Below are 27,576 nucleotides of genomic sequence, written 5' to 3' on the forward strand. Positions count from 1 at the left end.
TTAAAAGTTCACTCTATCAAAGCTGTCTGGCAGACATGTTTTTTGTAGACTGAAGGCTGAACATTGGCAGTGAAAAAGATGTTTCTATGTGAACAACAAACAATTCACCCTGATGAAAAATTTGTTGTACAAATAGCAGAAAAAAAATAATACAAAATATTGGTGAAGGTTTGAGGAAAACCCACTAAAGATTAGTAAAGTTATTAGAATTTCATTTTTTGTATTTGTGATGTCATAAACGAGCAGCTGCCCCATATATAACGTTATATAAAATGCATAGATTTCATGTTTTTTCAATGCTTCGTGATGACTTATTTTTTATTTCCTTGGTAGGAGCTAGTGTGAAATCATTTGTGTATTGATATACTGAAGGAACCATAAAAACCATTTTCAATTTTCTGAGAAAATGACATATCATTGACTTTTTACCATACGATATGTAGGAAAGCTGCTCGCATCTATGACTTCACAAATCAAATAACTGAAATTCTAATCACTTTTTATTCTTTCATAGATTTTCCTTAAACTTTTGCCAATATCTTTTACTACATTTTCTGCTATTTTTACAATAAACTTTTTGTCAGGGTGAACTTCCCCTTTAAACCTTTTCAGCCAATGTTTTAAACTTAAGCAGTGAAATTTCAGCAAACAATGAAATTAAAAATTCTTTAAAATCAAGGTTAATCGTCACATCATCTTAGATGTAAACCTAACTTTATGAAATCATGAAATCTAAGCTGAAAAATCTTAAATAATCACACTGAAGATAGCTAACATAGATGAGCGTGTGTGGGACAGTGTATTATTTGACTCCGATGGGTGTTTCATAAAGCTGTTTGCAATAGGCCCGTTTCGGGTACACGGGTACACGTGTACACGCACGGTCAAGTCAGTGCACGTGTACTAAATTCCATCACCGTGTACACGGTAGCATCTGCATAAAGCTTGCGTGGGACTGTAAAGTCAGTGAACAAGCTCACAGCCTCACATTAATTCTTTATAGTTCTCAGACACTGCACATGTTTTAATCACTAATATGTCAATATATTTCAATTAACCTAGAGTGAGTTTACTTCCAAAATCGCCGATTTAATCCACATTTATTCTGGAGACTCAAGTTTTTGTACCACACGAAATGGGTATGCTCCGGTCAGTGCAGGGCCCTAGTTAGCGCCGACGTTCGTTGGATGCGCATTTTGCATACTGTACCGTACATGCATGCACAGATCGCTGCAGGATTGAGTGTAACTGAAGTTATCGATTGATTTTCATTATTTTATTGCCAATTTGAGGAGCGTGTGTTTGTAGGCTTGTAGCACATGTGTATGAGCGTATAACACGTAACTGGAGACTCTCGAAAGAGTTCTTCAATCACTTTTAGAGCCAATTTGAGAATCACCAATTGCGACAGCGATCATTGCTCCAGTTACGTGTTATACGCTCATAAACATGTGCTACAAGCCTACAAACACACGCTCCTCAAATTGGCAATAAAATAATGAAAATCAATCGATAACTTCAGTTACACTTAATTCTGCAGCGATCTGTGCATGCATGTACGGTACAGTATGCAAAATGCGCATCCAACGAACGTCGGCGCTAACTAGAGCCCTGCACTGATTTACTTTTGCATTCATTATTAATTTAATGCGCTGCTAAACTTTTTAATTGCACCAAATTTTGTGGATTGATACTTCTAACTTCTCAGGTAAGCTTTAAAACCGTGACTTAGGCTACATGTAGGAAACACTGAAAAAATACCGTAGCCCCCTGGGTTAACTCTCACTCAGTGTTTACAACGTGTACACGTGTACACGACCGAAAAACACGCCGTGTACACGTGCATCAAAAATGGACTTTCAAAACGGGCCTTGGCTGCAAGCAACTTTATTAACAACTGATGATCCTTTCTTGTGGTCAGAAATACACACCAGATTTCCATCGGCTTTAATGTAGTTCCTAAGAAATGGTTACCAGTTGTTTATAAAGTCGCTCGTAACTTTATGAAAAGCTTTATGAAACACCTGCCGGGCGCAAAACCAGACATCTGGCTGTTAATGCAATGCTGTTTTGTAAATTTCTCAACAATTACACATCTTAATAATGCTCAGTTATCACAATTAGCGACTTGGGATCCTTCACCACTCACTACTATTTCTGCATTATAGATGAGAAGCATGATGATACATCATAAATAAAATTCAAAAGACAATTTCACTTTAAATTTCCATGTTATCTGCGGATCCGAACTTCATTTTCATAATGAACTCAGCATAATTTGAAGATGATTCATTATTTTGGTTCAATTTTCATATGTAGTAATGTAGAGAGTCGCAAAGACGTATTTGGACCTTCAAGACAACAAAATTATCATCAATATTTGATCATACAGCGTTTGTATAAATTTAGCAGCTTTTTGTAAACATTGGTATAAAATATATTTTCATCCTCATGATAACATACCTTGTTGTCATTAAATTAATGAATTGAGATGTTAATTGTGAAATGAAATTTAGGAATGATTTACAATACTTTGGCAATTTTGACGTAACAATTCTACTAAAGGGCTTTTATTCTTGAACCCAAACACGACAAACTATTATTGGTAAATACAGCCGATATCCATTACTCATTTTAAATTCACAATCCTCTTCATTGAAGGGGCTAAAAGAGAGCGTACACACACTGATAGTATGGAATCAAGCTGAAATCAGCCTGTGTATAGAAAATCTTGAAAATTAACCCAGTAGTTAGGTTGATTACTGAAGACCATGATTAATTGGCAGTATCGTGTGTTGATTTTCAATCGTCTATCGGCGTTTCCGCCTCACGATCTAAAAACCCAACATGATTGCGACAAAATAATTACAATCTGACATGTACATGTAGACACAAAACAAAAATGACACTTGAGTATCCGCCCACAATACATATATACAGATTAACAGATACAGCCTTTGACCTTTGAGCTCAAATGTCTTGGGTGACATAGTCGATCAAGTCCGTGACCTGCAGAAGGTCATCCTCTTCCTCTCCGTTCACGGTGCCACCGTTAGCACCCTTCTGCCCCCCTATAGCCCCCTCTCCGTTAGCCCCCCTCCGACCAACCGTCGCACCACCATCATGGACATCTTCTGTACTGCTATCACCATTGACAGTCGTTGGAATGTATGACTTCCCGGTTTGAGGAAGTTGTTTTTTAGTTCTTACTTTCTGGCTGACAGCCTCCTCGCTGCTTTCCTCACCCGATTCATCCTCGTTCTCTTTATTCGAGTCCTGATATTGCTCGCTCCTGCTATCGTTTTCGTCCGATTCCGTGCTCTCACCCGCCATTTTCTTATAATCAATCCGCGTGGAGAACTTCCGCAGCGACGACCGCTGCAGCTCGATGCTTTTCTTCTTCTTTTTCCTCTTTCCAATGTCACTGTCGTCGCTATCGCTTTCGATCTTTCGCTTCGACTTCGTCTTCTCTTCCCCTTCTTCCTCTTCATCCTCATCGTCGCTATCAATGCGGAATTTTCTTTTCCGCTGGGTGTAGTCTTCATTGTCCGAAGAGGATGATGGGGAGGGTGTTGGCGTCCGAACTGCCTTTTTTCTTTTCTTTGATTTTGCTTCATCGCTGGAGTACTCTCGATACGAGATGATTTTAGCAGCAGCTTTTCGTCTTCCACCCGATGTCCATTCGTCTTCCTCAGAAGAACCACTCCCTGTCAAAGCAAAAGAATTCATTCACGTTTATTAGTACAAAAGTATATTTTCGTATGATATAGTGACACAAGGACGAAAAAAGTCTTTAAAACAGTTCCATGAAATATTCTCCTGCGACAATTGCTCAGCTTACTAATGGAATATCCAAAGGCAACCCTGGATTTAACACTATACCCTATCCTGAACCTATTTATTAACCTAACATAAAACCCTACTTCAATCCTTATTTAACCCTATGTCTTCGATAAAATAGAGCCTGGAGCAATCGCCGGGAGAGCAAATGTTGTGTCACCATGCAAGGATGTTTGGTGAGCCAAGTAGGTATTTCATAAAGCTGTTCGTAAGTTACGACCGACTTTATGACTGACCGGCAACTCTTTCTTGAAGAAAATTATATAATTTGCATTTTCATTGGTGTTGACTGAGCTCTGAAGGAAGGGTCACCACTCATTTGTAAAGTCGGATTCGAATCCTACCATGGCACTCACATCCTCTGGCAAGGCGATTTCTGCATTTGCCATTTTCCACCTAGATGTAGTAAATGAGTACCCGGTAGGAAGAAATCCCTTGAATGCTTGATCGTCCGATAAAAGTAGCCATGCTAAAGCCAAAAGTAATAGCACTTAGAAACATTGTATTAAGTGCTATATGAATGTTGAATACTATTATTATTTGTTATTGATACATATTTTCTAATATTAATAATAAAAATAATGGGCATTTGTATAGGGTCTAGAAACAATCTATTCCAAGGTGTATTGTTATCATTATTATTACCCCGACTTTAACTCGAGCTGCCTTTCAGCGCTCGTGGATTCAAGGAATTAATCCATTCACCTCACCAGGGTCGAATGCAGCAGTGTGGATGAATTTCTTGCTGAAGGAAATCATGCCATGGCTAGGATTCGAAACTGCAACCCTCTGTTTGAAAGGCAAGAGTCAGAACCACTAGACCACGATGCGCCCACATTTTGAAATTATTCAATCCTGTTATTACATGCATCCTTACCGGAGAAACTTCCAGATGAGCTTCCTGAGTAATAACTGCCTTCGTCATCCTCCGCAGAGCTGTAGTATCTCACTCTCTTTCGACCCCTCTCGCTCTTTCTCCTCGGCATGTTGGCATAGCGACGATTTCTCTTCGAACGTCCACGCCGTCTTGATGATCGTCGTCTCGAGCCCAAGAAGCTGTCGTCGCTTGCGTCTGAGTAATTACTACCCTCTGCAGCTGACTCGCTCTCGTTTTCACTTTGGAAGGAAAGGCAACAAGATAAATTTGACAAATCTCATAATAGGTGACCTGTTATCCCAAAACCAACTATAAGTTGTCAAAATTAAATAAGATATTTTATACCTTGAAAAACCATACCAATAACAACAATAACCTGCACAATTACTTCATTGAATGTAAAAGAAATTCACTGACAGCTCCAAAGAATAGGGAGATTAGGTTAGAAATTTGGGGTTCACTCAAGCATGAAATGTGCACACTGTGATATCTCAGTGAAACTCCCAAGCAGTCTGAAAAAACTGGTATCAAAGAAACTCTTGTATAATTTGATCTTTCATTTAACTATAAAACTTAAAATTTTTACTATAAAGAAGACAAGTTACGGTACATTTTCAGATGAGCTCAATTTCTCATTTTTTTACTTTTTGAAGATCAAATAATTGTTTCGGTTATTTATAGAGAAACTTCCCTGGAGACTTATTGTTGGTTTGGAGGTGGCAGGGCACATGTACCAATAAATGCAAAGGTAAAGGCAACCGCACACCTAACGATTGGTCTGCGACTCAATTTCAGAATAAAATGTAGTAGAATTTGATGGTAATAATGAAACTTGGAATATCTTACTGTGTAATGTTCTAAATCATCGTAAAAATACCCATGTTCAAATCTGTGACTTTGCTATCATCCTTCTTAGAATAAAAGCAAATTTAATATCTAGTCGTAATGACGTCATAGCAGTCGTACGATTGGCTACGATTTGAAACTTATTTGGCCTTTACTCCAAAATAAAGGCCTGCAATCTTTCAAAATGGTTATATTAGTATTCTTTCAAGTAACTTTAACCTGAAATAAAATGATATGTTCCATTCACATTTTCAGAAAATGAGCAAAGTGCTATTCATTCTAAAATCAGATCGCGAACAGTCGTAAGGTGTGCGGTGGCCTTAAGAGAATGGTGTAGACACCTTACCAAATGTCTGACCTGCATCTTTCATAAAGGAATCCTGCATCCATTTTCTCAAGGCTAATCCTTGTATTCATTAAAGATAATATGACAAGGTACAGTCTGCATGAGTAAACCTTCCATAAATCAAATAATCAGCCAAGTCAAATAATTATTTCAGACCAGAATATGCACAACATGTGTATTTACATCTTCTAAGTCAATATTTGTCAAAGTTAAGCAGATTTATGTGGTCCCAAGATATTCTACCCACTTTATTATAATTCTTAGCTGAGTAGTTTTAAGATATTTTATATTTCTTTTACCCCTGTATATCCTTCACACAAAGAAAAAAAGCAAAAGAAGGTTCCTATTTGCTGATAAAATTTCAAGCAGCGTCTTTGCCTGCAGAGTATCCTCTGAAAATCTTTGCTTCGAGATTTAAGATTGGTTACCTTTCAACTTTGAAGTCTTCACTGTTCTCCTCCTCACTGGACCACTCCAGATCATTGAGTCTTCTCTTCTTCTTCCCTCTCCTATCTTGTCTTCTCCCCCTTTCATCCTCTTCCTCCTCTTCTCTCCTCTTCTCTTCTTCCTCCTCCTCCGCTCCCATGATGGTCGACATGTCCTTCCCCCGGCTCACGCCCCACCTTGATTTGTACTCGACCTCCGCTGCTTGAAAGAAGCAATGAATTAGCATCGATTAAAATCAGTCTTAACATAACTATGATTATCATCAAATCAGAGATTACACAAGTGCAGTAATACATGTACATTTAGTAGTCCAACTAGTACTGACTTCATACCATGTATAAATCTCTATCATTGTCATTTCTATCATTGTCTGTATTAGAGATTTTAATGAAGCACTGGAATTGCATTATTTTGTCTGCATGATTTTCCTCGATATAAAAGCAATTCTTTCTCATGTGTAGCACATAATATGAGCCCTTCTACTAATATGTTATGGGGGTGTTTCATAAAGCTGTTTGTAAAGTTACGCAAGACTTTACGCACGACTGGTGACCTTTCTTGTGCAACACTCTCCCTATGTAGCTCACTTAGCACCTAAGATCATGTTCCAGTCGTGCGTAAATTTGTGCGTAACTTTATGAACAGCTTTATGAATTGCCCACCAGGTAGGTGTTTCACACAGCTGCTCATAATTTGAGCGACTTTACAAACGACTGGTGATCCTTTCTTGTGGTAAATGATACACGCTAGATTTTCATTGATGTTGATTAAGTTTGGAAGAAAGGATCACCAGTCGTTCGTAAATTCACTCGTAACTTACAAACAGCTTAATGAATCGCCACTTGGTGTAGACAGGGACGTGAGAGGGTATAGACAATCATCTAATGATTAATGATCTTTAAAAAGTCATCAGCCCAGACGAGAGTTGGCATATTTCCTAGACATTTGGGAAGGAAATATTAACAGTCTAACTATACTAAAGATCAAATTCATATCGGTCTGTGTCTGGAAAATATAACGAAAAATTGGAATGGCCAACCCTGTTCCAGACACAACAGCAGAGCATGACACTGGTCCGAAGGTCCCACACCAGTAAAAATTGCTGTCAGGCCAGTAGTTTTTCAGAAATAGCCAGATTTACTGGTCAGAAATGACCAGTAAAAATATATCAAACTGATACAAATGACATTTGTAAATTACAAAAATGGGTCTGGCATCTTCAAAAATGGCTCCCCAAAATTGAGAAATGTCTCTCATGAATCATGTTGTGGGGGGCGATAAAAGCAATTAAAGTCAGCAAAATAAACTCGAAGTCTCTTTTTATATTTTCCTTTTGGAGGACCAGTAAATTTTAGGTTTGGACCAGTAAAAAATTGAAAAATATGGGATCTACAGGTCCGACATGAACAGGTTGGACCAGTAGAAAAAAGGGTTAAGTGTAGAGCCCTGCATGACAACAAAAAGGGGTGGAATAATCTCATACAAAGAAAATAAACTAACCTTTTTTATGTTCCTCCACCTCCTCATCGATAGCTGATTTAATGGCCGAGTCAAAGTCATTGAAGCTATAGTCTATGGTCTTACGTGACCTTTGTGACCTTCGACTCACGACCTCGTAATCGTCTTCATAGTCCGGCACAACGTCGTCTTGCCGAGATCGGCGAGGTCTGCTTCTGTGAGATCGATGGTGTCTGGATCTTCTCGATCGTCTGCTTCGTGAGCTGTGCGATCGACGGGATCGTGAGCCGTGGGATCTGTGTTTGCGTCTCTCCTCGTATTCGACACCATCTTCATCTTCCTCCTCTTCTTCTTCTTCATATTCATCATGCCGTGATCGCCTCTTCTCACCTCTCCTTTTCTTCTTCGCAACTATCATTGTTTCCTGTTGTAATAAATTCAATATCAAAGCCAGTAGGTAATGATAGATCGTCGCTAGGCTGTTCAAAGCTTATATATCTCAAAATATAAAAAATTCTTAGGACATGCATTTCTTGGGTGTATGATTTAAGGAAATAACTTAACTTTATTTTGTATGTATCAGAATATGAATTCAATTTTTTTCAGGCACAAATATTTATACCTGAATGATATATGCCATAAAAACTACAACAAAAGCAACTATATTGATTTATGAATTTTAAGTCAATCCTTGGACAATGCCCTCTGACTTAATACTGGTAATTCGAGGTAGATATCACCTCCCAAAGGACTGCATGCATATAGGATTCTCTCACTTCAAAGTTGAATAATCTTAAATATGACTAAAATAAAGATCCGGGGGGCCGTTTCATAAAGCTGTTCGTAAGATAAGAGCGACTTTAAGAACGACTGGTGAAACTTTCTTATGCGCTTAACCATCGCCAATGTATATACCATTTACCACAAGAAAGGATCACCAGTTGTTCTTAAAGTCGCTCTTAACTTACGAACAGCTTTATGAAACACCCACCAGGCAACATAACTCTATATTACACCCATTAGTCAATTAAGGAAGAAAAAAATGTCCCCTTTGGGTTGCCTTGCCCCCCCCCATCAAAATATCCTGGTGCCATTCCTATACAAGATTTATTTAGAATTAACACATACCTCTGGCAATATATTGATGGCACACACATCAGTGTATTTATATTTCAGTTTTCGTTCATCCCTGCAAGAAGAACAAAAGAGAAGTCAGAAGGTTTAGCTCATCAACAGGGGAGTGTTTCACAAAGCAATTAGTCAGTGATTGCTTTGTGCTTAGCAAATCAGATGCACAAATTTTAGTAGCTTATAAATATTGTAGGTGAAAAATCACTATTTCTTTAATGAAACTCTCCCCAGAACTTCCATATTCTAAAATCAAAACATAAACCTCAAAAATCTGTTTTCTCTCACAAAGAGTCAAAATTTTGGCAGATTTCTTTTGTGTCACATCAAGTGGTATAATAATGAAGTCTATGAAAAGAACAAGTATGTCCCTAAGGAGACAGGTTCATCACCAATGTAGGGTTGAGAGAAGGGTTTGTCATATCACGAACATGTCCAGACCAATTTAAAACATGATTCTTGGGGCCTTGATCAAGTAATCAAGATCCTTTTTCCCAAACAACGATTTTATCTTCTATTTACTGAAGCTTTCATTTCATAACTAAGGAAGAAACAATGAAAATACACTAACTCCATACAAGTCACACGAGTAGAGTTATTTTTGTAGGAAACCAACCCCAATAAAACACATCAAAGTTTTACCTTCTAGCTATTCTGTCTTTCTTTTTCAAATCGGCATCTAGATCTTCCAGTTTAGCAGCTAGATTGACGATCAGCTCCTCCTTCAAAATAAAGAACAATAACAGCATTAAAAAATACTTTGTCTCTGAAAGGTGATTTAAAAAGCAAATAGATACCTGTTGACTAAACACTACAGAGAAATATGTGTAAATGAACCTAATGTGGAAAAGGCCAAAAATAAAAGTATCAATTTTGTGGACTAATTTTCACAGTTAAAGGTCAGGTCCACCCCAGAAAAATGTTGACTTGAATCAATAGAGAAAAATCAGACAAGCACAATGCTGAAGATTTCATCAAAATCGGATGTAAAATAAGAAAGTTATGACATTTCAAAGTTTCGCTTATTTTTAACAAAATAGTTATATGAACGAGCCAGTTACATCCAAATGAGAGAGTTGATGATGTCACTCACTCACTATTTCTTTTGTTTTTTATTGTTTGAATTATACAATATTTCAATTTTTACGAATTTGACGATTAGGACCTCCTTGCCTGAAGCACAAAATGTTAAAATAATGGAATTCCACGCGTTCAGGGAGGAATGAAACTTTACTTCACATGACAATGACGAGAAAATCAAAATATTTCATATTTCAAACAATAAAAAACAAAAGAAATAGTGAGTGAATGACATCATCGACTCCCTCATTTGGATGTAGCTGGCTCGTTCATATAACTGTTTTTGTGAAATGAAGCGAAACTTTGAAATGTCATAACTTTCTTATTTTACATCCGATTTTGATGAAATTTTCAGTGTTATGCTTGTTGAATATTTCTCTTCTTATTCAAATCAAGTTTTTGTTGGGGTGGACTTTAACCTACTACATAAATTTTCAACATTGTATAAGCTTTAACATTACAGTGAATGGGGATAAACGCAAGTAAAAAAATCAATCGCAACTCACAAATGCCCGCTGTTGATTGGTTGAAAATCAAGTTGCGCCTGATTTTTAGAGTTGCGATTGATTGCAACTCTTTCTGCAACGGGCCCCTGTTCTTATTTACCACAGCTATTTGAGCATTTCAGGGGCGAAACCCCCAAAGCCCCCTGTGTAATTTTTTCCCTGGTGTGGAAAGAGGCAAATATTCTTTTTTTTTCTTTCTCTCTCTCTTCTTCTCCTTTACAAAGATCAAGTCTGACTAACGCTTTGCGATAGGGAAATTCCATAGCATGTGTATGTCCAACCCCCTATATATGGGACCTTCATTGAATTGTTTGTCTCTGATTTCTTGTTCTTTTGACAGTCTGTAATGTTCCCAAAGGACCATGACTTGGTCAATTTATGAAGCAAAGTAAGACTTGAGAAAAATGGGGGTCGGACGACGGACGTACATAATTTATGAAATTTTCTGTCTCTGATTTCCAGTTCTTATGACAGTCTGTAATGTTCCCAAAGGACCATGACTTGGTCAGTTTATGAAGTGAAGTAAGATTTGAGAAAAATGGGGGTCGGACGTACATAATTAATGAAATTTTCTGTCTCTGATTTCCGGTTCTTATGACAGTCTGTAATGTTCCCAAAGGACCATGACTTGGTCAGTTTATGAAGTGAAGTAAGATTTGAGAAAAATGGAGGTCGGACGTACATAATTAATGAAATTTTCTGTCTCTGATTTCCGGTTCTTATGACAGTCTGTAATGTTCCCAAAGGACCATGACTTGGTCAGTTTATGAAGTGAAGTATTATTTGAGAAAAATGGGGGTCGGACGTACATAATTAATGAAATTTTCTGTCTCTGATTTCCGGTTCTTATGACAGTCTGTAATGTTCCCAAAGGACCATGACTTGGTCAGTTTATGAAGTGAAGTAAGACTTGAGAAAAATGGGGGTCGGACGTACATAATTAATGAAATTTTCTGTCTCTGATTTCTGGTTCTTATGACAGTCTGTAATGTTCCCAAAGGACCATGACTTGGTCAGTTTATGAAGTGAAGTAAGACTTGAGAAAAATGGGGGTCGGACGTACATAATTAATGAAATTTTCTGTCTCTGATTTCTGGTTCTTATGACAGTCTGTAATGTTCCCAAAGGACCATGACTTGGTCAGTTTATGAAGTGAAGTAAGACTTGAGAAAAATGGGGGTCAGACGTACAACAACTTTGATATATTCTTTGGCCCGCATTCTGTACTCATATTACATTGAAATTTTGTCCATATTTCTGGTCTAACTATGGATGACCAATTGCACAAAAAAAATTTTTTGAACAGTATAGACTCGATTTATCAGTCTATTGACAAGTCATTCATAACTGTTTGGGAATAATAGCTAAAATAGTTTTCTTCACACCTGTAGCATGGGGAAAAGTCCTGGTGAAGATAGGAAACATACAATGTAAATAATACTCTGCCAATACTGGCTTGCCATAGTCTTTGCACAGAGTTAGACCAAGGCCTATTACATGTAAGTTATATTGTACTTCAGAATATGGGTGTTTATCTTCTACTCACATGTTCACATTTAGGGCAGTACCAATTACCATCTGGGATAGCCATGAGAGGTGGACGGAGACAAGCCGTATGAAAACCTGAGTCACACTTATCACACAAAAGAATCTGAAATGGTATATAAAAGAGACAAAATATAGCCTTCAATCAATAACTTTCATTGGTGGACATTGTAATATCATTACACAAGAAACGTAACGCTTATTTACTCTTTTCTTGAAATAAAAGTTAACCATTTCCGTCGCCTTGACCTTGTGTGTCTTAGATTGTGCATGTTGTGCATTGATGGGAGAGATTGCATTATCCCCTAAATTTATTTTAATAAGATTGACAGATTCAGTCAACACTTCCTGAGTTTGAGCCAATGTCAACACGTTTCTGATTTTCTTTACTTCTTTTCACTTTGAAACCGTCCTAAATTGTGTCAAATAAACTTACATCACCTCCCTGGAATATGAAGTCTCCTCAATAGAAGTACAGTCATTATCAATTTCAATTCTAAGGAAGAATCCTTTTCTTTCTTGCTTAGTCATTTCATCTCTCCAATTTAATCTCTAAAGTATCTTATCAATGTAAACACCCCTTTTCTATATCCCAAACCGGGAAGTGTACACATTGCCCAGGTTATCAATACATTAACCCGTTGGAGACTGATTGATTTCACTATATCAAATGTTTTCCATAGACCTGGGGGGTGTTTCACAAAGATTTAAGTATGACTTAGAGTCGCACTTAAATGCCGAGTTGCGTACGGTATGAAAGGCTTGACCGCATTGGTCAGATCATGCCATGAGGACGCGCACTACCGCGTATCTATCATTAAGATTGCGCGTTGCATATCATGTACGCGTCGGCATTTAAGTGCGACTTAAGTCATACTAAAATCTTTGTGAAACACCCCAGGAGTGTGAGTGGTCACAAAAAAAAAATCTGAAAAAGCTGAAGAGTGTTGAAAAAGTCTGAAAAAGAAAGACCTCTCATACTTTTTGCACAGAGGAAAGCCAAAAATAAGCTGAAATTAAGCTGAAAATCAAGAAAAAAAAAAAAATCTGAAATCAGATAAAAATCTGAACTCTCACACCCCTGATAGACTCAAGCCCACACATATAAGGGCCCAGTCTATAATGGGTAAAGAAAGAAATAAATAGTAGGATAATTACCCATCTAGGATGATTGTACAGTCCGCATTTACAGCAAGGGGTGTCATCATTTTCTTCCGAAATCCAGTCGCTATCATCATCCTTCATCGACTTCTTCTTCCCGTCGCCTTCCTCATCGTCCTCCATTTCTACTATCTTATTGACGGCTTTCTGTGACGCTTTCCTTCTTGGGGTATACCGCATTCTTTTCTTCTTCCGCTTCTTCTTGGCAGTCCTCACCCCTTTCTTTTGGGGAGCTTTCCTTTTCCCGTAATCATCGTCATCATCGTCGTCGTCATCTTCACTTTCTTCCTCGTCTTCTTCATCTTCTTCTTCCTCTTCCATCAACTCTTCTGGAACACTTTTCTTTTTTTGTTTGCTCTCTTCCTCGTCTTCCTGGCTGAAACCTTCATCCTGACTGGTCTTCTCATCTTGACTTGAAGCTTCGAGGTTCTTTTTTGGTCTCCCTCTTTTCCTCGGAGCTGGTTTGGGTTTGACGACCTCGGGTTCCTCTTTTTGTTTAGTTCTTCTTGGTCTCAGAGAACGAGACCCCCGAACCGGAGCAGATTCCTCTCTTTCTGTGCTTTCCTTCTCATTATCCTCCGTTGTGTCCTGCCCTTCTCCTTTCCCATCTTCATCACTCTTCTCCTGTTTGTTCTTCGCAATGTCTTCCGCTTCCTCCGTTGTGCCTTCTCCATCAGGCTCTTCTATCTCTGCTGACACGGGCTTGTCCGTTGTGACCTCATCAACTGTGGACTCCTTTTCTTTTTGATCTACTTTTGCTTCCTTCCCATCTGTCTGGTCTTTTGGATCGGTTCCTTCCACATCCACAGACTTGCTTTCCCCTTCTTCACGAATTACAATATCAGACTCTTTGCAGTCTCCTTTCAATTGATTTTCATCAAGTTCACTTGTGGCAAGTTTATCATCAGCCTCTTTCTGCTCATGTTTTTCTTCTTCTCTTTCCCTGTCTTCCACTTGCTTATCCTCCCTTTCCCTTGATTCTTCACCATCTGTTCTCTCTACAGATGCTTCAGGAGCAGTATCATCCTCCTTCGAGACAGCACATTTGGTTTCCTGTGCCTCCCGATCTGGCTTGGATTCAGCTACTTCGTTCTTATCTGCGACATCCTTAGGAATATCCGTAGTCTGTCCATTCTCTTTCGTATCTGACAAAGTTGAATTTTCTAAAGTTTCTGCCCTTGCTGAACCGTCTTCTTGCTCATTGCTTGTCTCTGTGACCTGAACAGTCTTTTGTGATACTGAGTTGCTCTCATCTTGTTTTGAAACATCTTCTGAATTCTTTATCTCAGCAAGAGAATTGCCATCCCTACCTTCGTCCTCTATGTCCTTTGATCCTTCACCTTCTGGTTTCAGTAGCGTTTGTCCATCTGTGCAGCCTGTCTTTTCTAATCCAAGTTTAGGCTGCATTTCTACACCAGTTCCTTCTTTATGAACCGAATCTATCGATATTCCCTCCACCTCTTTTTCTTTCTTCTCCTTTTCCTTCTCTTTTTCTTTCTCCAGCTGAGTAGGTGTGGTTTCCCATGGTCTCATGAACATGCTCGTGGTGGGCGTCCGGGCCCTTGGAGATGCTTGGCTAGGAATCAGGGATGGTGTGGATAAGGATGCCGTTGATTCTGCTGCAAGGGCTTTAGCAGGTGTGACAGTCACCGTAGGAGCACCAGACGATGTCAGGTCGGGAGCAGAAGCTGGTCTGGGTGCCCTTCCAGTGACTTCCACAGACTCCTTTAGCTCAGAAACAGTTGCAGAGGTTGGACAGGTCTCAGGTCTATCCTTCAGCTCATCTATTTTCCTTTCACTACTTACGTCTTTTGATTGTTCCATCTCACTACTTCCCATTTTATCACATACCCTAGATTGATCGGGTGATTGAATCGTACACGATTCTGCAGATTCTTTCAACCTGCCCTCTCCAGGAACAGTCTTCTCAACACCATCACCTTCTGTGACCACTGCTTCATTCTCTGCCGCAGTCTGTGTTGGAACTGGGGTGTAACCTTTGACATGATCTTCAACTTTCACAATCACTGACCCTCTAGAGGGGGCTAGTTCCTGTTTGGGTTTCAACTCCTCTGTTTTTACATCTACCATGTCATCACTAGCTACTGCTTCTTCCGCTTTGGTCTTAACGTCTTCAGCTTTGACCTTAATATCCTCAGCTTTGATCTTAATATCGTCTAATGTTGAATTCTCTGTCTCCATTTCAGTCTTCACTTCAGATATATTCTCCTTAAAATCACAAGGTTCCATTCGCTCTTCTTTCATTCCTTCTCCTTTCCCTCCATCCGCACTATCCATTGGCTCATCTTTCATTGACGGACTTGATGTCTCCGCCTTCACATCCGCTTCTGTTTTCACTTCAGCCTCTATGGTGGGTTCCATTTCAACACCATTGGAGTCAGTTTCTCTCTTGAAGGTCACTTTCAGGCGAAGCTTGGCAACTGTAAAAGAGCATTCAGAAAAGGGAGTACAGATTAGAGAAATAAGAGAGCTTTTCACAAAACAGAAAACTGAAATAAAATTAGTGTTCAGAAAGAATGTATTTGGTTACCAACTTTCTATGCTTGTATAAAACAATTTGCAGTAATTTGAATAAATAATGATAAACTTTTCATGATTTATAACATTTTGTTTGTATCGCAGCAACACAATACATCGGCATAATCCTAAAACATTCTCGAATATTTAATATTTTTCCAATATCACATAAGTTTAATAATGTTGAAATATTACCCAGCACTTATGATAATAATTTCCTGTTTTACTTTGGTTCCAAAAACTGTTCTCCCAGCGGGCCCTGCTTAACATGATAATGATAATGCAAGGTCATCATTATTGTCTTAAATGTCAAACAATACACATGAAATTAAGACCAGATTCAACAAAACCTTTCTTGAATTTGGAAGAAAAATATCATTAAGTACATCGTTACTTGGCTAAACCTTGGCTCCCTAAATCAACAAAAAATTTGGAGAGCGCAGCAAAAGCTTGAATTTTATGTTACGACACTAGCAGCAACTTCCTTGTGCCGAGAAAGAATTCTCTACATGAATTAGGCCCCTAGAAAATATTTCAGACAATGTGAGATTGCACCAACTGCCTATTTCTAAACTGCTGCTTTTTCTGAGCTGCCCGCATTATAGGGCCGTCTGCACCATCCTGAGCTTTCAAATTAGTGCGCTATTTCTTATCCGGCAAATTATCCCGATCTGAAAAATCTCGAGATTGTTTGTAATGCACACGCAATTATCGCGCTAGTTCGTAGGATTAATCTCGAGATTGCAATCCCAAGTCAACTCGGGTTTATTTGCAAAATAGCGCGCTATTTACGAATTATCGCGCTAATTCGTAGGTGCAGACGCACTCGGGTTTGGACTCGGGTTAATTTATTCATGACCTTCAGTCCATAATGCAATTCGCGTTCCATTTCCGCCTTGGTCAAAACATAAACACATCGCGATTGTACCGAACGCATGCGAAAGTCAACTTTATCGCAAATAGCGTTCATCAATTCCCCAATCAGCAACGATGGTGTCCAGCCCCCCAGTGAATGGATTTGGGGAGAGACCAGACCGATGGGGGAGGCGCTCATTATCGACGATGGTCATAGTCAATAACAATACTGACAGCAGTGTCGTCTTATTCCTTCGCAAAATGTGAGCAAATAGCATTTCTTTCCTCCTCTCTCTCTCCCCCTCTGTCGTTACCTCCTCCGCCATCATATTAAACGAAGAATACTTCACTCGCTTATAATTATAGCGCGGCTGAGCTGAGAGGATTGTTGCATAACAACGGTCGAATTCGGCGAAAGTGCAAGTGAAAAGAGTACATGTACTTGATTGCATATCGCGGGAAGTTATTCAAAAGCGCGGGCCGTTGAAACTCCAAGATCGAAAGTGCGCATGCTCAGAATATCAGGCTTGTTGCCTCGCTCGAGCAAGAATCGCTCTTCTTGCGATGGTGGAGACGGGGTTTCTTGAATCTCGAGATTAATCGCGAAGAGGGCTGATCGGGCTAAAATCTCGAGATTGAGCAAACTCGGGATGGTGCAGCATCGCCTAATGTCTAAATTTCGAGATCGATGGTATTTACAGCCCATCAACATTATGCAGAGGAACACATTGATTGTGAAATCATTTGTTTACTTTCTTCCTTGATGTCAAGATCTGTCTCCTCTTCGTTTGTGAGGGATGTCGTGGTCGACTCGGAGTCATCTGTCTTGAGGTCTAAAGAGCTGAGTTTATTGGTTCCTTTTCTGAGCACTGCCAGTAGTCCAGCAAGATCGTCTCGGTCCCTGGGTATTATATGATAATTATTTAATAGTAAACTTTAAAACTTTTCATGCCTATACTAAATGTTATTGTAGTTGAAATTAAACATTTACCCTGCAGTGATTGGTTGGAAGATCTTCAGGTGATTTTGGCTATTTTCTATTATTTCAGGATGTGATTATGATTGGCTCGCCATGATATGAAAAATAACATTACTTTTGTGACGGCATTTCCCTAATAGTATAGTTAAAAATACAGATTGTCTTGAGAGTTTCTGGTTGCGCCCCTCAATTAACCCTAATTAGGCCAGGCTTTTTTGGCTGTTCTGTGGCCAGGGGGGGAGGGGGTTGATTCAACCCCCCCTTGAGATCTCGTCCGCCCATCGCGTGAGCCCCGCAAAAATTTGCATGCTGCTTGTGTGCGATGTAATTTACAAGGCTGTATGGTAAAATTTTCCAAAAAAATGAGATCTTATTTTATATGAATTAATTATGCTAATTTATGCATAAATCATACTTTTTGCTCTAATTCACTAAATAAAGCTCCTAGAATGCTAATTTTTGGTAAAAATATTTTTTGTAGCATTCTTAACAATCGCAATTGAAAAAAAACTTCGTTTTGGAAATCAATTTCTTTTTTTTTTATTGTTTTATGAATTTCTTATGTATTTCTCCAGTTTAAAGTTGTGCTTTAAGTATGGATAGCCAATTGTTACATAAATCACTACAGAATATTTCACCTCATTCAGCTCTAAAATCATTCATAATTGTGTAGGAAATTTGAAACGATAAATCCGGAAACGGAACAGTAAACATAAGAAACATACAACTTAATAAATATTTTGACACTTTTGGCTTCTCATAATTTTAGCACAGATTTAGACCATGGTCTAAGTTACATGTAAACCTGACTTCAGAATACGGGCCTTGGTCTCAGTGCCGCCTCCTTCACTGGCTCAGAGATGCACCTCTACCCATAGTTTCTAACAGGAAACTTTCAAGACAAAGTATAACTGTATATTATATAATCCACAACAATAAACCAATTGCTCTCCCAGGGGTTCTCCACTTCTCACGGTTACTTACTGTGAAACCATCTGCCAAGTTGAGTTGTCGATATCATCTTGTTCCTCCCTGTAGACCCTGATGTTGGCATCATGATCCTAAATTGGTATATAACAAAGCATGATTATGAAGCAGGGGTTGGTTATAAGATGAATGGTAATAAGCCAATCTCCATTTACCGACTTAGAGACATCCGACAGACAATCATCCAATATATTCAAAGTGTTTCAACTATTGCACAATTCCAATATTTGACACAAAATCACAGATATTATCACAAAACTAACTTGGCTAGCACAAGCGGCATTTTGGATTTTTCTCTTAGTAAAAATGATGGAGGAAAAGGGTAGTACGATAACTCGTATGTGAGATGAAGAGGAAGATACAATGGATGAAGTTTGCTCCAAGTGAGATGATGGAAGTCCACAAAAGTATTAAGTATTTGACGACGTTCTCAAAACAAAACACACGTTTACTAGAGTAGAAAACTTTGAGAAGTGTGGTAGCAATGTTGGAGGATGTAAACAAAGGGAGAGGGGAGAGAGAGGTACCAATTCAGAGAAACTATAGTGAGCCACAGGTGAATGTGCTGTGCTGAGGGTCATTATTGACCACTTGTTGGCATGTTTATTGCTAAGGAGTGGAAGTACATTAACTGGTATCCAAGGGTAATGTCCTCTCCGAAGATGATGAGTGAATACCGACTTACAGATTATCTGACAGAGATGAAAATACTTGAAAGACATCATCCTAAAAAATGTTTTCAACTGATCAGGATGAGCCACAGTGAACACTATATAGTACAGCAATTGAAAAGGTAATCATTTTTCATAATCATGGATGGCAAACTCACTACATATGGGCCAGTTGTATGTGCTAAAATGATAGATCGCAATGGGTGGTCAATCACAAAGATGTACAATAGTATTTATATGCACATGGGAGCATGCAGTGTTCAATTCAATTCAATTCTTCTTTATAATTTACTTTAAAATTTCCTGAAAATGCCTTGAGCAATCTACAAATGTATATCTATATCATTACTACTATCATCATCATAATCTTCATCATCAGAAAAAATCTAAATGTGTTACCTTTTGGAACCAGTAGACGAGTCCCATTTTATCTCTCCCAATGGGCTGTATACGCAACGTCTCTGGTTCTAACTCATTCACGGCAAGCTTGAATTTGGACTTGGGTTCGTCAAACTGACTATCACAAAGAAACTGTGGAAAGATCCGAAAAGAAAATATTAATGGTTAGTTTACGCCATAGGTTTAGCATTTGACACGTGACAATAAAGAGAATAACAGAGAAAATTTTCTTATCCCTTCCAATGGGTTGTATATATAGCAAGGTTCTAATTTTCTTATCCCTTTGACACATGACAGCAAAGAGACATATAGACAATTTTTCTCAAAATATACCTTTTTTGTTTGAAGTGAAGTAATGTGTAAATTCAAAACAACATTATGAAATTGTCCCATCAACTACCATTTTTTCTCATCTACTCCAATGCAGGATAAAATGTCATAAAATGAATAGATTTTTAATAAAGACATTCAAAATGAAGAGTAGGATCCAACTCTAATTGTGTTACACTGTGATAGTAAAACATGGTTGAGAATGATCTCTTTACGTTTTCTTCAAAATAATGCTGCAATATACTTTCTAGAAGTTGGATTGGCAGGGGGGAGTTCACACTGACCTTTAGGAGACCTAGTTTTGTTTCAGTTTTACTCTGAGTATATCCAAGAGTATCCACTTCCCACGCTGCCATACCAGAATAATAACGACTTATCTGTAGCAAAACAAACAAAAACAATTATTTAATAGTTATTAGAATCGACAGTAGCATTCTACTCCAAATATCATGTACAGCTTTCTCTCAACTCACTGACAAGTACAATAAATGTAAAATGAAAACTTCATTGACATCTAGATTTATTCAATCGCAGTTATACTTTACTTTGGCACAAATCTATATTTATTTTTTTCTTACACATGTACATATTCACACCCACTCTACAAGAATAAGAGCTTAATTTATTATTAAATAACAGTATTTGAAAAGTTCCACATATACACACACAACCTGTGTGGTTATCTTCATCATCCTGTAAGAAATAAATTTTAAATCAAACAAAAATACAGTACCTCCCCACTACCCAAAGAATTCATAGAAATAGTATCAAATTATTTGGAGGGGAAAAAAACTCTTAAAGGGGATATATACAGTTTTGTTTCATAACAGGGACTTTCATTAATTTGTCAATTTTTTGATGTTTTTTAAATCTTTTTTTTATTTACTCCTTAAGAACAAATATTACTTAATATCAATTATAAACCCCTTCATCTAAAATGATGAATGCATAGAAACTTGGCAGTACCAACTTACCTTGACTAAATGTCTTTCCCACTTATCAGCGTTCACATTTTTTATCAGACGACGCATCAGCTTGATGATCATCTCTTTTAAAATGGGAACTTCTACAGAGGGAAGGGGGGACAAAATTACAAAAACAAATTTTTGAGACAGTTGGCATTATGCATACAAAGTCTAATTCCACCAGGTTGAGGCAGTAAATTTTACCAGTGATTTCATAGTTGGCAATTTGTTTGATTTAAATCAGACATTTTATATTTCAATCAGATTTTTTAAATATTTTTTAAACATACATTTTTAAAACAAAGCACTAACACCAAAAAATATAATCCTTTACACTGATCTAATTTTTTAAATCATACTAAAACCGGGACTCAGTTTTAAGATCACTTGCTACTGCTTGCCCTAAGTCATTTCAGGTCGAGCGATTTATCACTCGCCTCAGCAAATAGGATCTTTTTGTGATATGAAATGATAAATGCAGAAATGCAAAAAAATTAGAAAACAGGCAACATCATACATATTATATTGTTTATACATTTTATTTCCATATGTAATCTCTGTTCTGACATTACTTAACCTGAATGTAGAATAGGAGTACCCGTCAATGCTTGAACTGTTAGAGCCAACCTTGAAAACCTCAATCTTAGTCAAATAAGACACAAAAAGCAATATTTGCAAGAATGACAATCAAAAGTTCTATGAGATGTTGGATATATCTGTTTGTCTCCTTACATGAAGTGGTTTGTAACTTAATGTACATTCCTCAATCCATTTTGTAATCGGACAAAAAGTTCCCTTTGTATGTCAAAGAGCAGCTTTTTGCGGTGCTCTCCTACCGCTCCCTAAGAAGAGCTTTTTATTGCTCCCCTCATACTGTAGGCCTAATTATAAAATTGAGTCCCTGCTCAAATTATTCTTAGCTTTCTATTTCATGATTACCGGTAAATCAAGTCAAAATAGAATTTATAGAAAATATTAACATCATGAAGATGCTGACATTTTATGCTGGGTCAATTGTTACATATAAGAATAATTGTAGAAGAATTGTGAAAGCAGTTACATTAATCTATTAGTTATTTCCCTTTAAGGATAGCCAAGAATTGTAAAGAACATTCAAGAATGTCTTTTTATTATGCAGGCCTTGCCTATTTAAAAGGCCAAGGAGTTGTATTGTTATTTCTGAATAGAGATTAGGAACAATAGGCTTAGCTATGCTATTGACACTCTTGATTTCAATGAGGTCATTCAAGAGTGTTCTGGATTTTGACTGCTCCTGAAAGGAGAAAGTTTTTTTTAAAGAAAATGCTAGAACCTTCCTTAATAGTGAGTTCTAGAAGAATAGCTGCAAACTATATAAAGCTGGCGGATTCTTCAAGATGATCATCACATCATATTAGATCGCTTGATCATCACACCATCACATCATATGAGAGCAGGAGATCACATCACACCATATGAGATCACTTCACCAGATCAAAGCAGTTTATGCATCAGATAACTGTTTGCAATTATCTTGAGAGAGAAATTATCAGTTCTCATCGAGATCATCAACATCATCAACCTGTTCAATGAACACGCTTCAACCCATGGATTGCTGAAATTGACTGTTAATCATCATCAACATCGTCTTCACGGACATTTCAACTCGTTGCAGTGACTCTTATTATTCATCGGACTTCAACATCAGTTTCATCGTCACCATCATTGTGAATTTTCGCCAGTCAACTGGGATTTTTATCATTTGGATTATTACTTGGATATAGCATTATCACTTCGGGATTTTACATCGGACACTTCAAGAGATTTATGTAAGATCATTATTTGTTTTATTTATGTATAATTATTTCCTGTAATAAAAAAAAGGAAAATTAAAACTTTATATTTTTAAATCTAATTGTTATTTGTTGCAGTATCGTAACACAATCCAAGACAATGAACTATCTTGGTACAGCTAATACTGCATAGTAGTTGTTCCTATTCAAAGCTCCTAAAGATACAAACAATCTCAAAATGATTTCAAACAGAATCCATTCAAATCAGGGGTTGCAGAATGGTTTTCAAAGTGGGGGGGGGGCTGACTATGCAAAAAAATCACAATCATATGGTAATTTTTACGTTTTTGTACGTACGGTTTTGGAAACAAGTTGGGGGCTGCAAATTACCAACAAAGTGTTTGTATACAGTGAGTATAATTAAAAATATGTGCCAAATAGCTTTGGAAAAAATGTGCAATTGCTGAGAAATGAGCAAAATTTTAAGCACTGAATTCCCTCAAATGTCAGGTATTTTTTCGAAGCAATATTAATACACTGGAACACACATATTTTCCGTGTTAGTGATCATCAGAATTATCAATTTTGAGCTAAGATTTCATGATTTCACAAAGATAAGTTTACATCAATATACCAGATCTAGATGTATGATAATATTTTGACAATTAAAGGACAAGTCCACCCAACAAAAACTTGATTTAAATAAAAAGAGAAAAAATTTAACAAGCATAACACTGAAAATTTCATCAAAATCGGATGTAAAATAAGAAAGTTATGGCATTTTAAAGTTTCGCTTATTTTCAACAAAATAGTTATATGAACGAGCCAGTTACATCCAAATGAGAGAGTTGATGACATCACTCACTCACTATTTCTTTTGTATTTTATTAATGAAAATATGAAATATTTTTATTTTCTCGTCATTGTCATGTGAAATGATGTTTCATTCCTCCCTGAACATGTGGAATTCCATTGTTTTAACATTTTGTGCTTCAGGCAAGGAGGTCCTAATCGTCAAATTTGTAAAAATTGAAATATTGTATAATTCAAACAATAAAAAACAAAAGAAATAGTGAGTGAGTGACATCATGACTCTCTCATTTGGATGTAACTGGCTCGTTCATATAACTATTTTGTTGAAAATAAGCGAAACTTTGAAATGTCATAACTTTCTTATTTTACATCCGATTTTGATGAAATTTTCAGCATTGTGCTTGTCTGATTTTTCTCTATTGAATCAAATCAACATTTTTCTGAGGTGGACTTGACCTTTAACAATTGTATCCTGACCTCCCAGGGATGAGAATGGTGGCACAATTCCTTCTAATGTCACCACAGAAAAACCAGATATATCTTAGATATAACTCTATTTCCCAGAATCTACCCTCCAAAGATTGTACATGTACTTATTGAGTTGACAGTTCCTTTTGAACCTAACATTTGTAAGGCGAGAGAACGTAAGGAGGTGAGGTACGTTCAACTGAATAGGGACATCATATCTAATAATTATGAGTCGCATCTGAGATGTTTTGAAGTCGAAGTAGAGGGGTGGTTACCAGAGACAATAAACAGCAAATTAAGACAATTTTTCACCACGTCGGTTCAAGGAAATACAAAGATGTTATCCTTACAATGATTAAATTAGCACTTATTGGATCATACGTGATCTACAATGCGAAGAGTAAACCACAGGGGACTGGCATGACACTTCTTCACTTATTTTCATTCTGAATTTCCCCAATATGATTGTTGGACATCTAGAGATAATTATTTGCTAATTTTCCTGTCATTATTATGCTGTTCAGATTATTATGGCGTAAGGACTGATTTCTCTTTCCCTTTTCCTTATTCTTCACCCCGTCTCTACCTCTTTATCTAAATTCCCTTCTCCCTTTTTCCTATTTCTTCTCTTTTTCCCATCCTATTCCACACCATGTCTTTTCCATCAGCCCTTGCTTCCTCATTCTTCCCACCGTAATCTCTTTTCATTCCAACCATTTTTGTTTCATTTATGTATGCCAGACTGTAATATATCATATAATTTGCAAAACAAAATCACACCTTTTTTATATAAACTCAAGATTTAGGCCTACTTATGTGAATTTACACCTTATCTGATCATATATTTATAATTGCATAATTAATATATTTTTGTAATAACATATGTTAGTACAATGAGAATGAACTCATTTTAAAATCAGAACAACTTAAAGATAAATTCCAGTTCTGGTAATGATCTCAAAATGACTTTTTACAGAATCTAATTCTAATATCATGACCACCCAAGTGTCTGTTTGTATGAATAAAAAATATGTGCCCAAGGATTCTGGAAGAAATTGTGTAATTGCTGAGAAATAAGCCAAATAAGCATGGATTTGGTCACTTCCATCAGGTCTTTATTCCAGCAATAATAATACACTGTCCCACGTGTGCCTATCTGTGTTGATCTTCAGTGTGAACATTTTTCAGCGTAGATTTCAAGATTTCACAAAGTTCAGTTTATGTAACTGTACCAGATCTAGATCCTCGATGATATACTGACAATTAAGCCTGGTTTTACAGACTTTCTCATGAAATCAGTGTTTACTGAAACTACTGGCATTTCTCTTTAAGGTAAACCACATGATAGCATATCCCCTCCTTCCCCCTTCTCATCACTCCAAGTATGAATTTTTTTATGAATTGAAGCGTTTGATATGTACCGGTAAATAATTATCTTTTGTTTTATGTTTGTTTATGTATACCTATACTGTATTCAATTTATGTTGCTCTGTTTTACATTCATTTAGAACTGATAACCTGGGCCCATTTTTGTAATTGACTCCTTTTTTATGAATAAAAGGTAATTTATAAAAAAAGAAGTAAAAGACTTTCTCATAAAACTACTGCCTTTACCTTTAACATGAAATGAGTAGGGACAGTGATTTTCCGCGATCGCGGAAAACGGACGGAATTCACGGAAAAGGCCTTTTGAAACGGAAAGTGGCATTTCAAACGGAAAATCACGGAAAACGTATTTTCCCTCAAAATACACAGAATAGCAACAGAAATTACTCCAAAATAACAACAAAATTAGAATATTAAATGGCCACAAAACCCCAGAAAACACGATCTCACTTCGCTACAATCATGACAATTCACACATCGTGATTGCTCTCGACATCAGCACACTCGATAGTACCCCGCGATCGTACCCGGCTGGCCGGGTTGAGCTTCACATCGCTTCAGATCGCTCAACTGCACGGTCGTGTGTTGCTGCCCTCTACGTTTGAAGATGTAACAGCACGATATCGTGGTCTTAAAATCCAAGATGGCGGATTGGCGAAAGTCGTTGACTGATGATAACGATGTCCAAAAAACCATAAAATTATCGATGAAATTTAATTTCACCGTAAAATAATGCTAATTATGTGAAAGGTGAGGATGTATGCATGCTAAATCAGTTTGAAAAATCATTAAATACATCAGCATAGATCCGATTAGAACGGATTCTATTGTGTTGTTGGTACAGTAGCAGATACAAATTTTGGCCAGTGCGAGTGTATGCACTTTGATTTTGCTATTCAATGTGTAAACGGAATTGTCACTTTTCCGTGTGTACAACGTCTATGGGGAAACGGAATTTCCGTTTTCTGACGTGCTGAAACGGAATTTGTGATTTTCTGAAACGGAAAAGGCCATTTTTTGAAACGGAAAATCACTGTCCCTAAATGAGGATCAGTTTCTTTGGAATGATTCCAATGTATTTTTTATTTTCAAGCCAAGGACTGAATAAACATACATGTTAAAGAAAACTGCATTTATTTTTTGTTTGTTTAAAGTACTTTAAACCTCCTTTGTTCTTTGAGCTATAGTTAGAACTAACTCTTTGACTGTGACTTTTCAAAGCATTGACATGCAAAGATCTGACTGATTGGGGAAAAGTTGCAAGTTGATTTGAAAAAAAATGAATGATTTTTTTTACAATGAACCTGAATATTAGAATTTGGCAGTTAGCAGTTTTGTTAAAAATAAGAAAACAGGTATATATTGTCACTGTATATTTTTGTAATGTGAAATAAAATGAATTGAACTCAATTGAATCACAAGACGTAGACGTCTATATATCATGACATACATGTACATCGACTGCATCATTTCAAAATTAAGACTACCGTAATTCTAGAGCAGTTTTTTTCAATGTTTTACCGAAAATTATGGAATCTTTGTGACATCATATTATATGGAAATACGTTAAACTAATTCAAATTTATTAGAATGGTTTGGGCCAAACGTTAGATAAAAAATATAATTCTTAATATAAAGAATTTGACTTTGGTCTTTGAAAGTTTTTTGAGGGTAAAAAAAAAATGTGTGACGATGATTGAATGCAAACTTTATTCAGGCGCGTTACTTTACTATAAGGCAAAAAAATATTTCATTTTTAAGGCAAGCAACCATCACTCTCTAATATTTTGACCAAAAGTTAAACTAAAGTAAAACCAACTCCATCAATCATTATGACAATCACCAGCACGGCAGCAGGCCACCACACCAATGACCAGTCCACTCACTTGCACTGCATTCACTGCAAGTGCAATCACACAGGACAAGCAAACCACAGCTCAGTCAGGCGAAAAAAATGGATGATCTCGAATCTTAATCTCGATAAAATAGCCCTGTTTCATTTTAAAAAGCCAAAATATATTAGTTACCACATTTTGTTTCTTCTATAGCTTCTTGTAATTCAGGTATTGTGAGGTCGGGAAGCTGCAACATTTCGCCATAACGCTCCAAAAAGGAGCATATTACGGCGAAATCAGGGAACTTGTGCACAGACGCCATTGCTCATCGAACCTAGCGTTTA

The 27,576-nt window shown here is 37.2% G+C and overlaps 1 protein-coding gene across 2 annotated transcripts; it reads right to left on the reverse strand.

Annotated features, from left to right (window-relative positions):
* Nucleotides 1-1,882: 1,882 nt before the first annotated feature.
* LOC121429440 (remodeling and spacing factor 1-like) lies at nucleotides 1,883-27,576 on the reverse strand. 2 transcript variants are annotated; one of them, XM_041626436.1, is made up of 14 exons: nucleotides 27,425-27,576; nucleotides 20,968-21,059; nucleotides 20,278-20,370; nucleotides 19,664-19,795; nucleotides 18,591-18,667; nucleotides 17,380-17,528; nucleotides 13,232-15,675; nucleotides 12,075-12,179; nucleotides 9,585-9,664; nucleotides 8,943-9,003; nucleotides 7,857-8,238; nucleotides 6,338-6,554; nucleotides 4,718-4,956; nucleotides 1,883-3,707 (listed from the first exon to the last, which is right to left on the reverse strand). In XM_041626436.1, the coding sequence occupies exons 1-14, from the start codon at nucleotides 27,552-27,554 to the stop codon at nucleotides 2,971-2,973; spliced, it is 4,938 nt and encodes a 1,645-aa protein (XP_041482370.1). In that variant the 5' UTR covers nucleotides 27,555-27,576; the 3' UTR covers nucleotides 1,883-2,970. The 2 variants fall into 2 exon arrangements, with proteins under 2 accessions (XP_041482370.1, XP_041482369.1); XM_041626435.1 differs by having other exon boundaries at nucleotides 6,338-6,557.

This window comes from Lytechinus variegatus, chromosome 16, assembly GCF_018143015.1.
Source record: "Lytechinus variegatus isolate NC3 chromosome 16, Lvar_3.0, whole genome shotgun sequence".
NCBI lineage: Eukaryota > Metazoa > Echinodermata > Echinoidea > Temnopleuroida > Toxopneustidae > Lytechinus > Lytechinus variegatus.

Excerpts from the sequence above, each read along its gene's own strand:
- LOC121429440 (XM_041626435.1), bottom strand. The coding sequence starts at position 27,554 with ATGGCGTCTGTGCACAAGTTCCCTGATTTCGCCGTAATATGCTCCTTT. Across the intron at positions 19,796-20,277 it reads CAAAACTAGGTCTCCTAAAG|TTTCTTTGTGATAGTCAGTT; the intron begins GTCAGTGTGAAC and ends ATCTTTCCACAG. Across the intron at positions 3,708-4,717 it reads CTCATCTGGAAGTTTCTCCG|GGAGTGGTTCTTCTGAGGAA; the intron begins GTAAGGATGCAT and ends TTGCTTTGACAG.